Source organism: Budorcas taxicolor, chromosome 18 (assembly GCF_023091745.1).
Source record: "Budorcas taxicolor isolate Tak-1 chromosome 18, Takin1.1, whole genome shotgun sequence".
NCBI lineage: Eukaryota > Metazoa > Chordata > Mammalia > Artiodactyla > Bovidae > Budorcas > Budorcas taxicolor.
Window position 1 is genome coordinate 36,186,322 of NC_068927.1, and position 13,236 is coordinate 36,199,557.

A 13,236-nucleotide genomic window follows, 5' to 3' on the forward strand; every position below is an offset into this window, starting at 1 on the left:
GGTTGCAGAGCACCTTCCCCTGCCTAAGGCTGTCATATCACCCAGGCTCCTGCTGGCAGGGCTGCTCTCCCAGCCCCACCCTCCCTCCTCCCCCAACCTGGGTGCTAGACTCTGGGTCTTTGGACTGGTCACCAGTCAGGTTGGGGCGGTCTGCTGAGGCTTTCCTAACAACCGTTTAGAGATTGGCTGTGCCAAAGGGCAGGGACATTGTTCCACCTTCCGCCACTTCTGCCCACAGCTGAGTGTGAGTAAGAAGCATGGGCACAGTGGTGAGAATTGGGTCCAGGGTCCTGGTCTGGGTAGCCTGTCTGCTCCTGCCATTCTCTGCTACAGACACTGGTAAGACACACCAACGGGGCCTGAAGAGGTGGAGCTTCTGGGTTGGTGGGAGGACTTGGAGGAGGGGGCAAGAGTGGGGTAGGGACAGGGAAGTGGGCAGCCTGCTCAGAGAAGGAGCCCTCTGTTCTGTTCAGTTGTTCACCGGAATGCCAAGAGTTGAACATCCTCTCTGGGCAGGGGCAACCATCCAGGTAATGCTACCCATCTCTTTTTTTATTATGATAAAATATACAAAACATAAAATTTACCATTTTGACCATTTTTAAGTGCAATTTGTCATGTTTTTAAGAGTTCCTAGGATTTCATTTAATCAGTAAGACACAGACATAGAAATGATTATCATGAGAAAAAGTTTACTTGCCATTCCCTAGAAACAGGGTCCCTCAGGAGGCAGAGGAAATGAACAGGGTGGGGAGGGATGTGGATGAGAGCTTTCATTGTTGTTTCCTGTGGGAGGAACAGGTAAGACAGGCAGTGTAGGTCTGGGTTAGCTCATTGGAATGGTTTCAGTAGGTTCTGGGGCATGGGGCTGTCCCTAGATGTCCAGGACCTGGCCTTGCATTGATTAGGGCAGGTGCTTAGTTGCCAGGAGTACGAGGGTGCCCAGAGGTGGCGGTTGCCAGGGGCACGGCCTCTGGATCGACTGTGAAGGGCACATGTCTCAGTGAGTGGTTTACCATCTCTAAGAACTGGCTAGCCCTGAGAGGGCAGAGCCAGCGAGCTAGATGTCAAAATATCAGAACAGAAAATACAAAAAGATAAGGTTGTCACACCTTATTCAGCAGGTGAGAGTTAAGAGAGGGCAAGTGGCCGGCCCAAGCCGACTACCCACTGCCCACCTGGCAGGTCTGTGGGTCTCAGGGTGGTTTAGCTTGTTCACTAGGGGGAACTGACTCAACTTGGAGGAGACGTGGGGAGAGGATTTAGGGTGTAGTCACAAGACCCATTTCACAGGCAGGCTGGGGCAGTTCATCAGAGTGCTCAGAACCCGGCCTGGCAGAGGAGGTGCTCAGACTAACGGGTCCATCTGCCACCCCAAGCACACTCCCCCACAGCCCCTCTGTCCTGCCCTCAGGGCCGGGGGTCACTCAGCCTGAAGTGGACACACCCCTGGGCCGTGTGCGAGGCCGGCAGGTGGGCGTGAAGGGCACAGACCGTCTTGTGAACGTCTTCTTGGGCATCCCATTCGCCCAGCCGCCCCTGGGGCCCCACCGGTTCTCGGCCCCGCGCCCAGCGGAGTCTTGGGAAGGTGTGCGAGATGCCAGTAGGGCCCACGCCATGTGAGTAGCCCCGCGGAGGTGGGCAGGCAGGGAGGTGGCAGGGGTCCAGCTACCTGGGCTGGTGGGGCTGACCCCCTGGCCCTCGGGCTCCTCCTCCGCCACAGGTGCCCGCAGGATCTGGAGAGAATGAACAACAGCAGATTTACGCTGGACGGAAAGCACCAGACCTTCCCCATTTCGGAGGACTGCCTGATCCTCAACATATACAGCCCGGCTGAGGCCCCCTCAGGGGCAGGAAGGCCAGTGAGCTGCCTAGAGGGCCCTGTCCACCCAGCCAGCACGGCCAGGCCTGACCCCTCCCCACCCCCGCTCCGAAAGCGCTCCAGGAGTCCCCAGAATGCCCTGAGCCAGTCAATGGGCAGCCGCGGTCACTGACCCATGGCCGTCTCTGCAGGTCATGGTGTGGTTCCACGGGGGCTCTCTCGTGACTGGCACCGCCACCGCCCACGATGGGTCTGCCCTGGCCGCCTACGGGGACGTGGTCGTGGTCACAGTCCAGTACCGCCTGGGCTTCCTTGGCTTTTTCAGGTGAGGCAGCAGGCCTGGCAGAGGGCAGTGACTGCGCAGGGTGAGGGTCCCCGGCTCGAAGCAAGACCGGGTCCCAGGCACGCAGGGTGCTGGGCAGAGAAGACTCAGCTGAGGCTCCACCCCCTTGGGGGAGGGGCTCAGCCAAAGCCAGGGTTTGACAGCGGGACTTGGGCCTTTGGGCACAAGATTTTGGCTCCTGGCCTGTGGGTCAACAGAGTCTGTAGGGTCAAAGAACAACACATTCCAGAAGCTGCTGGAGAGCCAAAGCTGGCAGGTTGCCCAGCCAGGCCCACCCATCCCACATACTGGGCATCTGGCTACGGGGTATTGCTCATAGCCAAGCCAGATTGAGGAGGAAGGGAAGGTGGGGCATCCCAGGGGCTGATTCAGAGCAAAACTTCAGAGGCTGAGGAAGATCTGTCAGGGGATCCAGCCACCCCTAACCACTGCCCCACCCAACCGCCAGCACTGGGGACAAGCATGCTCCTGGCAACTGGGGCTTCCTCGACGCCGTGGCTGCTCTGCGCTGGGTGCAGGGAAACATCACCCCCTTTGGGGGTGACTTCAACTCTGTCACCATCTTTGGTGAATCCAGCGGGGCCTCTGTCGTCTCTGCCCTGGTGAGTCACCCCAGGGAGGGAGCCAGCAATGGTATCTCCTGTGGTCCCAGACTTCCCAGATCTTCTGCCCTCCTCTGACAGCCACCTGTCCTCCACGCTGCCCCCAGGTCCTGTCCCCACTGGCTGCAGGGCTGTTCCACAGAGCTATAGCACAGAGTGGAATCATCACCCTACCGAAGTTACTGGATTCTGACCCCTGGCTCCTGGCTCAGGTCTGCATTTCTTTCACTCTCTCACCCCATGTACACCTGCCCTATGCTTGCTCTTGGAGTCCCAGGGTGGAGGTGTTACCAGTAGCCAGCTCCTTGCTGGCAGAGAGGGACACACTAGGCTGAAGGAAGCACACGACCAGTGAGAACTCAGGGAAAACCGCCAGAGCTCCTAGGGTGTGACATGGTCCCGGAAGCCATCCCTCCAGCCTCACAGGCTACCTGACCCTGCTCCAGCCTCAGCACCAACCATGGTCCTCTCCCTGCCAGAGTAGCGCACACATGACTCCCTCCCCACCTAAACCCTCTCTGCTTTCCTTGCGTGCCTGCATACTAAATCACTTCAGTTGTGTCCAACCCTTTGTGGCCCTGTGGATGGTAGCCTGCCAGGCTCCTCTGTCCATGGCGGTCTCCAGGCAAGAATACTGGAGCTGGTTGCCGCACCCTCCTCCAGGGATCTTCCCAGACTTAGGGATCGAACCCATGTCTCTCACATCTCCTGCGCTGGCAGACAAGTTCTTTACAACTAGCATCACCTCCTTCCTTTACTCCACCAAACTTTTTTGAGCCCACTGACTCTGGGACTAGAGTTAATTAGATAATGACACCGTTCTCACAGGGGTAGAGGGGACCCAGACACACACACACACACAGATAAGGACAGTAATGACGTGATGGGGGACACACGGGGTGCCTGAGGACCACCCAAGCTGGTGGGCAAGTAGAGCTTATCTGAGTTGGTGGTAGATCTCTGGCCAGTGACAAGGTCCTGTCTCACATCATTGCCCCGTTTCTCCTACAAATTCGTCCTCTCTCTGTGGAAGGCAGAGGGCAATGATGGGTGAGAGGGAGTCAAGACACTTTTGTCTGTCCCCAGTCCCTCGCAGACTCCTTGGCCTGCAACTCTGACTCCTCGGCTGAGATGGTGCAGTGCCTTCGGCAGAAGACAAGCGAGGAGATGATCCTCGCTTACAAGTCGGTATGCTCACTTCTTGGGGAATGGCAGTGGGCAGTGACTCAGAGGGGGTTCTGTCCAGTGCCTGCAGGAGCAGAGGGGCAATCAGCAGCGCGGGGTGAGGCAGCTACCAGGGAGGTGAAGGGTCTGGGGGCATGAAGAGGGGGGCCACCCTAGTCCTGAGGGTCTTCTAGCAAAGAAGACGGCTTAGAAGCATCATGGGCCTGGTCTCCCGACTCCCTCCAGTCTTCCCGCCTTGGTGATCTCATCCCCTCTCTTCTCCTTAAGGCTCAGCCACCCAGGCAGGCAGCCAAGGGATCTCTAGGGTCCCATCTGTTGAGGGCCTGACTGGGAGGCTCTCTGCTTTGTTTTCTCCTGCAGAAAAAAATAGCTTTGTACAACATCGATGGCACCTTCTTTCCCAAGAGCGCTGAGGAGCTCCTGAGGGAGAGGCAGTTCCCCTCTGTGCCCTTCCTCTTCGGTGTCAACAACCACGAGTTTGGCTGGCTCATCCCCAGGGTGAGTGTGCCCTTCAAGGCCCTCCCTGCCCCACGTGGTTCTCTCCCACCCCGACACCATCTCCATGTGCTATGAGCTCAGACCCTTCTGTCTCATAGGTGAGAAAGCAGAGGCTGACCCAGTTTCATTTTCTCAAAGCAAATATTTCCTTCTTAGGGACCACATTTTTGTACTTTCTAGGCAGTATTGATCCATGGCATATTCCTGCCTTGGTGTCTGGTTTATAAGTCGGACTCTATGAGACTAGTTTGTGTGACTCTGTACCTGAGAGACCAACCCCCTGAGATTCCCAGGTTTCTGACAAAGTCAAGTCACTGGGAGACATCATGGCCCACATGCCTTCCCGTCCTTTTCAGGCGCACAGAACACCCCACACAGAGTGTCACCATCATACCTTCCTTCTAAGCATATTTCCTTCCTTCTCATATTTCATTCTCACTCTTCCACCCATCTTCACAATGAATGAATTTAATGCCTGCAAAACCTTCCACAAAGAAAGGGTCGTCTCATAATTTTCCTTCATTTCATCACTTCGGCAGCTTCTCACTTTAATCACTGAAGCTAATATTGCAGTGAACGTCTTCGTGTCCACAGCTTTTGTCCTCTGATTAAATCCCTTGGATTTAATCCCCAGGGGGACATTTGGGTGCTTGTTAGATGAAAGCCTTAAGCAATGTTGATACTCACTGAAGTTTGTAGGAGCTTACAGTCCAGGTGTGTGTGTGTGTGTGTGTGTGTGTGTGTAATAGCGAAGAGTGTTAAGGGGAAACAGTGCCCTGGACTCTGGTAGGCATCCTTGCCCCCACACTTGCAACATTGAGTTGTGAGTGTTAACAGTGAAAGAGAGCCAACTTGGCTGGCTCCCAAAACACAGACCAACCTGTCTGGTGTGGAACGCTGTGCCCAGGACTTTGTAGCTAAAGATATTTCTCAGAGTTGGTGACTCAGAGGGCTGCTCACCCCGTCAAAGTGCAGGCGTTCCCTCCACTGTCCATAGGAGCACAACCATAACATTTTCAGCAACTAGATATTTACTAAGTATCCACGGTGAAAGCTTTAGCCATGGAAAGTAATCTGTATTCCTAATGGAAACTTCTCCACTTCTTACATGTTGCTATTGGTACCGCACTTTCTGAAATTACTTCACTGATTCAAACTGCCACCAGCAATGTCTACAGGTTTTTTGTTTGTTTGTTTGTTTTTTCATTTTGTTTGACTGCTGTGAGGCCTGCAGGATCTTAGTTCCCCGACTAGGAATCAAACCCAGGCCCCTTGCGGTGGAAGCACAGAGTCCTAACCACTTGACTACCAGTGAAGTCCCTGGAGTCTACAGGCTTTCTTGCAACCTTACCAGCATTTGCAGAGCACAATTTTTTAAATGTCAACTTTAAAAAAATATAATTTACGTAGCATAAAAGTTACCTCTTTAAAGTGTACAATTCAGTGGTTCTTAGTACACTCACAAAGCTGTGCAGCCATCACCATATCTTATTCCAGAACATTTGCTTCACCATCACGCAGAAAGAAGCCCATACCCATTTAGCTGTCACTTCCCATCCCTCCCCATGGTCCCCACCCCAGCACTTGGCAACCATGAATCTACTTTCTGGGTCTGATCTACTTTCTGTCAAATCTATGGATTTGCCTCTTCTGGACATTTCATACAATAGAATCATACAATATGTGGGGTTTTGTGTCTGACTTCTTTCACCTAATATACGGTTTTCAAGGGCCATCTATGTTGTAGTGTATATCAGTACTTCCCTCTTTTTTATGGCTGAATACTTCAGTGTATGGATACACCACATTTGTTTATCCATTCATCAGTTGACAGACAGTTGTTTCCACGTTTATGGCTCTTATGGATCCCCCTACTATGAACGTTCGTGTACCAGTTTTTGTGCAAACATATGCCTTAATTGGTCTTACTTATATACTCAGGGATGGAACCAGTGGGTCCTGGAGTAAGTCTATGCTTAATTATCTCAGGAACTGCTGAACTATTTCTCAAAGTAGCTGCACCACTTTAAATTCCCACCACCAGTGTGTAAGGATTTCAATTACTCCACATCCTTGCCAATGCTTGTTAATATCTTTTGTTTTGATTGTAGTCATCCCAGTGGGTGTGAAGTGGTATCTCATTGTGGTTTTGAGTTGCACTTCCCTAGTGACTAAAATGGTGAACATCTTTTCATGTGCTTATCAGCCATTTTAATATTTCCTTTGGAGAACTGTCTTCTGTTTTGCCATTTTTAAATTGAATTATTTGTCTTTTTATTGTTGAGTTGTAAAATTTTTCATATATTCCAGATAGATGTCCCTTATCAGATATATGATTTTCAAATATTTTTCCCATTCTGTGGATTGTATTTTCACATTGTTGACAGTATCCTTTGCCACACAATTAAAAAAAAATAATGAAGTTTATCTGTTCTTCTGTTGCTTGCCCTTTTTTTTTTTTGTCATGCCTAAGAAATCATTGCTAAATCCAAGGTCATAAAGATTTACCTCTATGATTCCTTCTCAGCATTTTATAGTTTTAGCTGTTATATTTAGGTCTAGATTCATTTCAAGTTAATTTTTGTATATGGTGTGAGTTAGGGCTCTTTTGCACGTGGTGTCTTCTTGTCCCTTCACGATTTGTTGAAAAAAACTGTTCTTTTCTTATTAAACTGTCTTGGTGCCCTTATTGAAAATCAGCTGGTCATGAATGAAGGAGTTTATTTCTGGACTTTGAATTCTACTCCATTAAGTTATCCTTATGCCACTGCCATAGTATCTTGATTACAGCAGTATTATAGTAAATTTTAAAATTGGGAAGTGTGAATTCCTCAACTCTGTTCTTCTTTTTCAAGATTGCTGTATTATTTTGTCTGAGTTGCCATAACAAAGAACCACAGTCTGAGTGGCTTAAACAATCGACATTAAGTGTCTCACAGTCCTAGAGGCTACAAGTCTGAAATCAAGATGCTAGCAAGATTGGCTCATTCTGAGTGCTGTGAGAGAGAAGCCACGCCTCTTTTTGACGCCCCCGCTGGCCTCAGGTGTCCCGTGGCTTATGGCCGGCCTGCTCTCTCTGGCTCTCCCTCTGGCCCGTCTGCCTCTGTGCCTAAATTTCCCGCTTTTACAAGGACGCCAGACATGCTAGACAGTGCTCTGCGCTCAGTCGCACCTGACTCTTTGTGACCCCGCAGCCTGCAGCCCGCCAGCTGCTCTGTCCATGGGATTTCCCAGGAGAGAGCACTGGAGTAGGTTGCCGTTTCCTTCTCCAGGGGACTCTCCTGACTCAGGGATTGAACATGTGACTCTTGTGTCTCCTGAACTGCAGGCAGATTCTTTACCCACTGAGCCATCAGGGAAGTTGATACTAGACTACAGCCCACCCTAATGATCACCTCTGTAAGCATCTGAATTTGACTAATGGCCTCATCTTTACATAAGATCACATTCTGAGGTACTGGGGATTATGACTCCACATATATTTATGTGGAGACACAATCAGTCCATAATAATTGTTTAGCTATTCTGAGTCCCTTGCATTCCCACGTGAATTGTGGTCGGCTTGTCCATTTCTGAAAAGAAAAAAAAGTAACTGAGATTCTGATTGGATCGCACTGAATCTCTAGTGCAATTTGGGAAGTACTGTCATTTTAACAATAGTAAGTCTTCCAATCCATGAACATGGAACATCTTCGCATTTAGTTGAGGCTTCTTTAATTTCTCTCAGTTATGTCTTCTAGTGTTTAATGTACAGTCTTGTACTTCCCTTATTAAATTTATTCCTAAGTATTTTATTCTTTTCAATGCTATTGTAAATGGAATTGTTTTCTTCATGTCACCTTCAGATTGTTCATTGCTAGTGTATAGGAGCAATTGGTATACTGATCTTGTAGAACAACTGTTTAAAAAGTTTTGCTACTTTAGCTGCTGTGGCCTTTAGTACCTTAATTCCTAGTGAAGATTAATGTCTCCCCTTGGGTATACACTTTTTGTGTTTGTTTACCTGTGAATTTTTTGTTCCCGTTGCTATAAAGATTAGCCAAGAGTCTGGGAGCCATGAAAATAACTTTAATAACTTTAACCTTTCTATCCTGCTTACTCTGTCAAGGCCTTTATGCATTAACTCAGTCCTCATAGCAATCCCATGAGGCAAGATATTGTCACTCCTTTTACAGATTAAGAGGGGCTTCCCTCATAGCTCAGTACTCTTGGGCTTCCCTTGTGGCTCAGCTGGTAAAGATTTCACCTGAAATGCGGGAGACCTGGGTTCGATCCCTGGGTTGGGAAGATCCCCTAGAGAAGGGAAAGGTTACCCAGTCCAGTATTCTGGCCTGGAGAATTCCACGGACTTATGCAGTCCGTGGGGTCGCAAAGAGTCAGACATGACTGAGCGACTCTTACTCACTTACAGATTAAGAAACTGTGACATAGACAGTTTAAGTAACTGGTTCATGTTATGCACCTAGTAAGTAGCGGAGCTGAGACTTAAACCAGAAACCAAGCTTTAAAAACTGTAACATGCAAAGCCAACATTTTTCTAAAATATTTATTTATTTTATGTTTATTATTTATTTGGCTGTGTCAGGTCTTAGTTGCACCATGCGAACTCTTAGTTGCAGCATGTGGGTTCCCTGACCAGGAATCGAACCCAGGCCCCCTGCATGGAAAACACAAAGTCTTAGTCACCAGACCACCAGAGAAGTTCCTAAAGTCAACGTTTAATTTTAAAGACAACATTTGAACTTTCTTTGTAACCCCTGCTACAGGACCTGGGGGTCTTGATGTTATTCTATGAAAATACTGAACAAATTCCGAGACTGCTGCTAACCACTTGCTTGTTGTATTTGGTGTTTTCCCCTCCCTCCTAAATTAGAAGTTTATTTTTAGGGAGGTCTTCAGGCTAGTGGGTTTGGCCACACTCGGCTCCATAATGAGCTCATGATCACAGGGCAGTGAACACTGGCCTGCTCCAAGCTGGGAGCTGGCTGGGAAGGTGAGGGTGAGGGGCATGGGCTATGATGAGGCTGCACTGAGAGGGCCTTGGTGTCTCCACAGGGCTGGGGTTTCCTGGATAAGATGGATCAACTGAGCCTGGAGGACATGCTGGCCATCCTGAGGCCCTACTTGACCAATATGGTGAGAAAAAGGCAGGAAAGTGTAGTCCAGTGGGGCCGAACCCAACACAGTCTCTACCCCTTACCCTCCAACACCCAGCTACCTACCTGCCACCAAGCCTGGGGGGCAACTGTTGGATTTTAGTTCTGTCTAGGAATTGCCTTGGACATGACACAACATGGTTCTCAAAGGAAGATCATCACCACATCATTTTCATCACAGACTACCCGTAATGAGCACACACACTCTCTGCCAGGAGCTGTGCTGTGCTGAGCACTAGGACAGGCATTCAAATCCTCCAATCCTCATTACAACTTTGTGAAGCAGGGACTTTCATTATCCTTGTTACAGATGAGGAAACTGAGGTTCAAGGCTTCGTGGTGGGTAAAGGGCAGAGGCAGAGCTTGTGCCAGTCATCTGATTCCAGAGCTTAATATGGCACTGTCAGACCTGAAACCAGGTGGTGTGTGCATGCTAAGTCGCTTCAGTCGTGTCCAACTCTTTGCAACCCTATGGACTATAGCCCTCCAGGCTCCTCTGTCCCTGGGATCCTCCAGGCAAGAATACTGGAGTGGGTGCCATGCCCTCCTCCAGGGGATCTTCCTGATCCAGGGTTCGAATTCGTGTCTCTTAAGTCTCCTGAATTGGCAGGCAGGTTCTTTACCACTAGCACCTCCTGGGATGCCCGAAACCTGGTGGAGCTGCAGTCAAATCCCGACCCTGGCTGCTTGTTCACAGTTAACCTTCCATTTTTTCACTCATAAATAGGGATGCTACTTCCCACCCATGTGAGCTGTTTAAGAAAGATACTGGATGCTGTATTGGAAGAGTCTCCCAGGGAGCTCGTATCCAGGAGGTGCTCAATCAATGTACATTTCCTTCCTTTGAGACTCCCTAGATCCCTCCTCACTCACACAACCTCATCATTGCTCTCTGGAGCTGTGAGGAAGTCCCATGATTCATTCTTCCACTAACTTCCTAGTTAACTTCAACTGAGTGCCTGCTCTAGGCTAGAACTCTGTGATTCACATAGGCTGCCAAACCACCTTACAGGGAGGAACTGACTTTCAGAGATGTCCAGCAACCTGTCTGAGGTCACACAGCCAAGCAGTGATTGCAGAGCTAGCATTTAACTCCAGATTTGACCTCTTCCCACCCAGACATCATCTAGAACCCCCAAAGAAGGGGGGTGGATAGCCTCCTGCCACAGGAGCCCTGGGACATGAAAAACACCAGACAGGAGGATGCAGGACCTCTTGGAAGGGTCTGCCATGGCTGTGGGATCTGACAAGGCCTCTCGCCCCAGGATGTGCCCGCTGAGGTGATGCCCACCATCATAAAGGAATACCTAGGCAGTAAGTCAGATGGACAAGCCAAGCGAGAAGCCTTCCAGGAATTGATAAGTGACATTATCATAACCTTCCCCATGTTGCAATTTGCAAGAGACCTCCAAGGTAAGCCTATTACTGTCTCACCTGTCCCACCCTTCCCACTTGAGCCCAGGACCTGAGCTATCACGGGTGACACGGCCTCTCCCTCCACTGCGCCCCCCACTCACCACTTCCTCTCTGGGATGCAGTGTCACAGCAGTGAGAGGTGACTCTGGCAGGACACTCTGCAGAGGAGAAAACCAAAGCCCAGAGAGGTGCAGTGCCCTGTCAGAGGTCACTCAGCAGGGCTTATCACCAATTCTCTGGGACTCAGTTGACTCATCAGTGATTTTTTCTGCTCTCAGCCTTCCTCCTGGGAGAAAAGTCTTGCTTCCTTCCAAGCTTCATGGCTCGGCAGTCCCCAACCTTTTTGGCGCCAGGGACTGTTTTCATGGAAGACAATTTTTCCACAGACCAGGAATGGGAGGGTGATGGTTTCAGGATGACTCAAGCACATTACATTTATTGTACACTTTATTTCTATTTATTATACACTTTGTTTCTATTTATTATGATATCACCTCCAGATCATCAGGCATTCAATCCTGGAGACTGCGGACCCCTCTCGTGCCTAACCCTAACACAGTCCTAGAACAATTCCAGGTTCCTGTCTTTGTGACCCCTTGGGCAGATACATAACCCTTCTGGGCTCATTTCCTCATTTCTAAAATGGCTACAGGAGGGGCTTCCCTGATGGTCCAGTGGCTAAGATTCCAGGCTCCCAATGCAGGGGACCTGGGTTCAATCCCTGGTTGGGGGGAACTAACGATCCTACATGCCACAACAAGATTTGGTGCAGCCAAAAAAATAAAAATTTAAAGAAATAAAATGGCAACCATAATGTGTAATAATCTAACCCATAAGTTACTATGAGGATGAACTGAATGATGACACATAAAGCACATTGACTGGTGCTGAACATCGAGCAAGTACTCAGAAAAGGCTTGCTGTTCATCATTTTGTCATCATCATCATTATCACTGGTATTGGTGTTATGATGAGCCTGGCTTAGCAAAGATAGTGCCTGATCCGGCTGCGGGTGACCATCTCTCATCCAGCCCTCTCTCCACAGATTCTGGGGTCTCCATCTTCTTCTATGAGTTCCAGCATCGACCCAGTTCTTTTGCGAAGATCAAGCCAGCCTGGGTGCGGGCTGATCATGGGGCTGAGTTGACCTTCATGTTCGGCGGTCCTTTCCTCACGGATGAGAGCTCCATGTTGGGTGAGGATGGACGGACCAGTGACCCTTAGGTTTCTGGCTCCACCAGGGGAGGAGAGGGGCTTGCAGAAAGAGTTCTCAGGTCAGCATAAGGGGCCCTGGAGTCTCCTTCAGGACCCACCTGAACCTGATCCAAGTCTGTCCTTCCCACAGCCTTTCCAGAAGCCACGGAGGAGGAGCAGCAACTGAGCCTCACCATGATGGCCCAGTGGACCAACTTTGCCTGGACAGGGTGAGTAAGCAAACAGGCCTGCCTGGCTTTGGGCCTAGGACTACTTAGAGCTGCCTGCCTGGCAGCAATACAGGAGGCCTTGGTCTTCATTCATTCATTCCTCCCACTCAGGGACCCCAATGGCAAGGGGCTGCCTCTTTGGCCACCATTCAACCATGAGGAGAAATACCTGGAAATCAGCCTGGTGCCACGGGTCAACCAGAAGCCAAGGGAGGTCCGAATGCAGCTCTGGGCAGAGATACTTCCCACCAAGTTCGGGCAGTGGCAGCAGAAGCAGAAGGGCAGGAAGGTCCAGGAGGAACTCTGAGGCAGGCCCTGAGCCTTCTGGGCTGGAACTCAGCCCTAGGGGTGGCCACATCCCAGGCGGGCAGCCTCCTCCTCTGCCTGCTGTGCTGTGTGCTAAATCGCTTCAGTTGTGTCTCTTTTGCAGCCCCCATGGACTGTAGCCCGGCAGGCTCCTCTGTCCCTGGGATTCTCCAGGCAAGAATACTGGAGCGGGTTGCCATGCCTTCCTCCAGGGGATCTTCCTGACCCAAGGATCAAACTGGGGTCTCTTACCTCTCCTGCATGGGGAGGGTTTTTTTTTCTGTTTTTAACCTCTAGTGCCATCTAGGAAGCCCTCTCTCTCTGCTAAGAGACTTTAACTCAAACCAGGCTGATGGGCAGTCATGTCTCTTAAAGCAGGGGTCCCCAACCTCCAGGAGCTAATGTCTGATGATCTGAGGTGGGGCTGATGTCATAATAATAGAAATAAAGTGCACAATAAATGTAATGCACTTGATTCATCCTG

At 50.0% G+C, this 13,236-nt stretch overlaps 1 protein-coding gene across 1 annotated transcript; it reads left to right on the forward strand.

The window, feature by feature from the left end:
- The first annotated feature begins 257 nt into the window (after positions 1-257).
- Positions 258-12,753, forward strand: CES3 (carboxylesterase 3). Its single transcript, XM_052655726.1, has 13 exons — positions 258-339; positions 1,415-1,619; positions 1,724-1,862; positions 2,014-2,147; positions 2,614-2,767; positions 2,875-2,979; positions 3,854-3,955; positions 4,313-4,450; positions 9,506-9,586; positions 10,872-11,019; positions 12,068-12,217; positions 12,368-12,446; positions 12,558-12,753. The coding sequence occupies exons 1-13, from the start codon at positions 258-260 to the stop codon at positions 12,751-12,753; spliced, it is 1,713 nt and encodes a 570-aa protein (XP_052511686.1).
- The last annotated feature ends 483 nt before the right edge of the window (positions 12,754-13,236 follow it).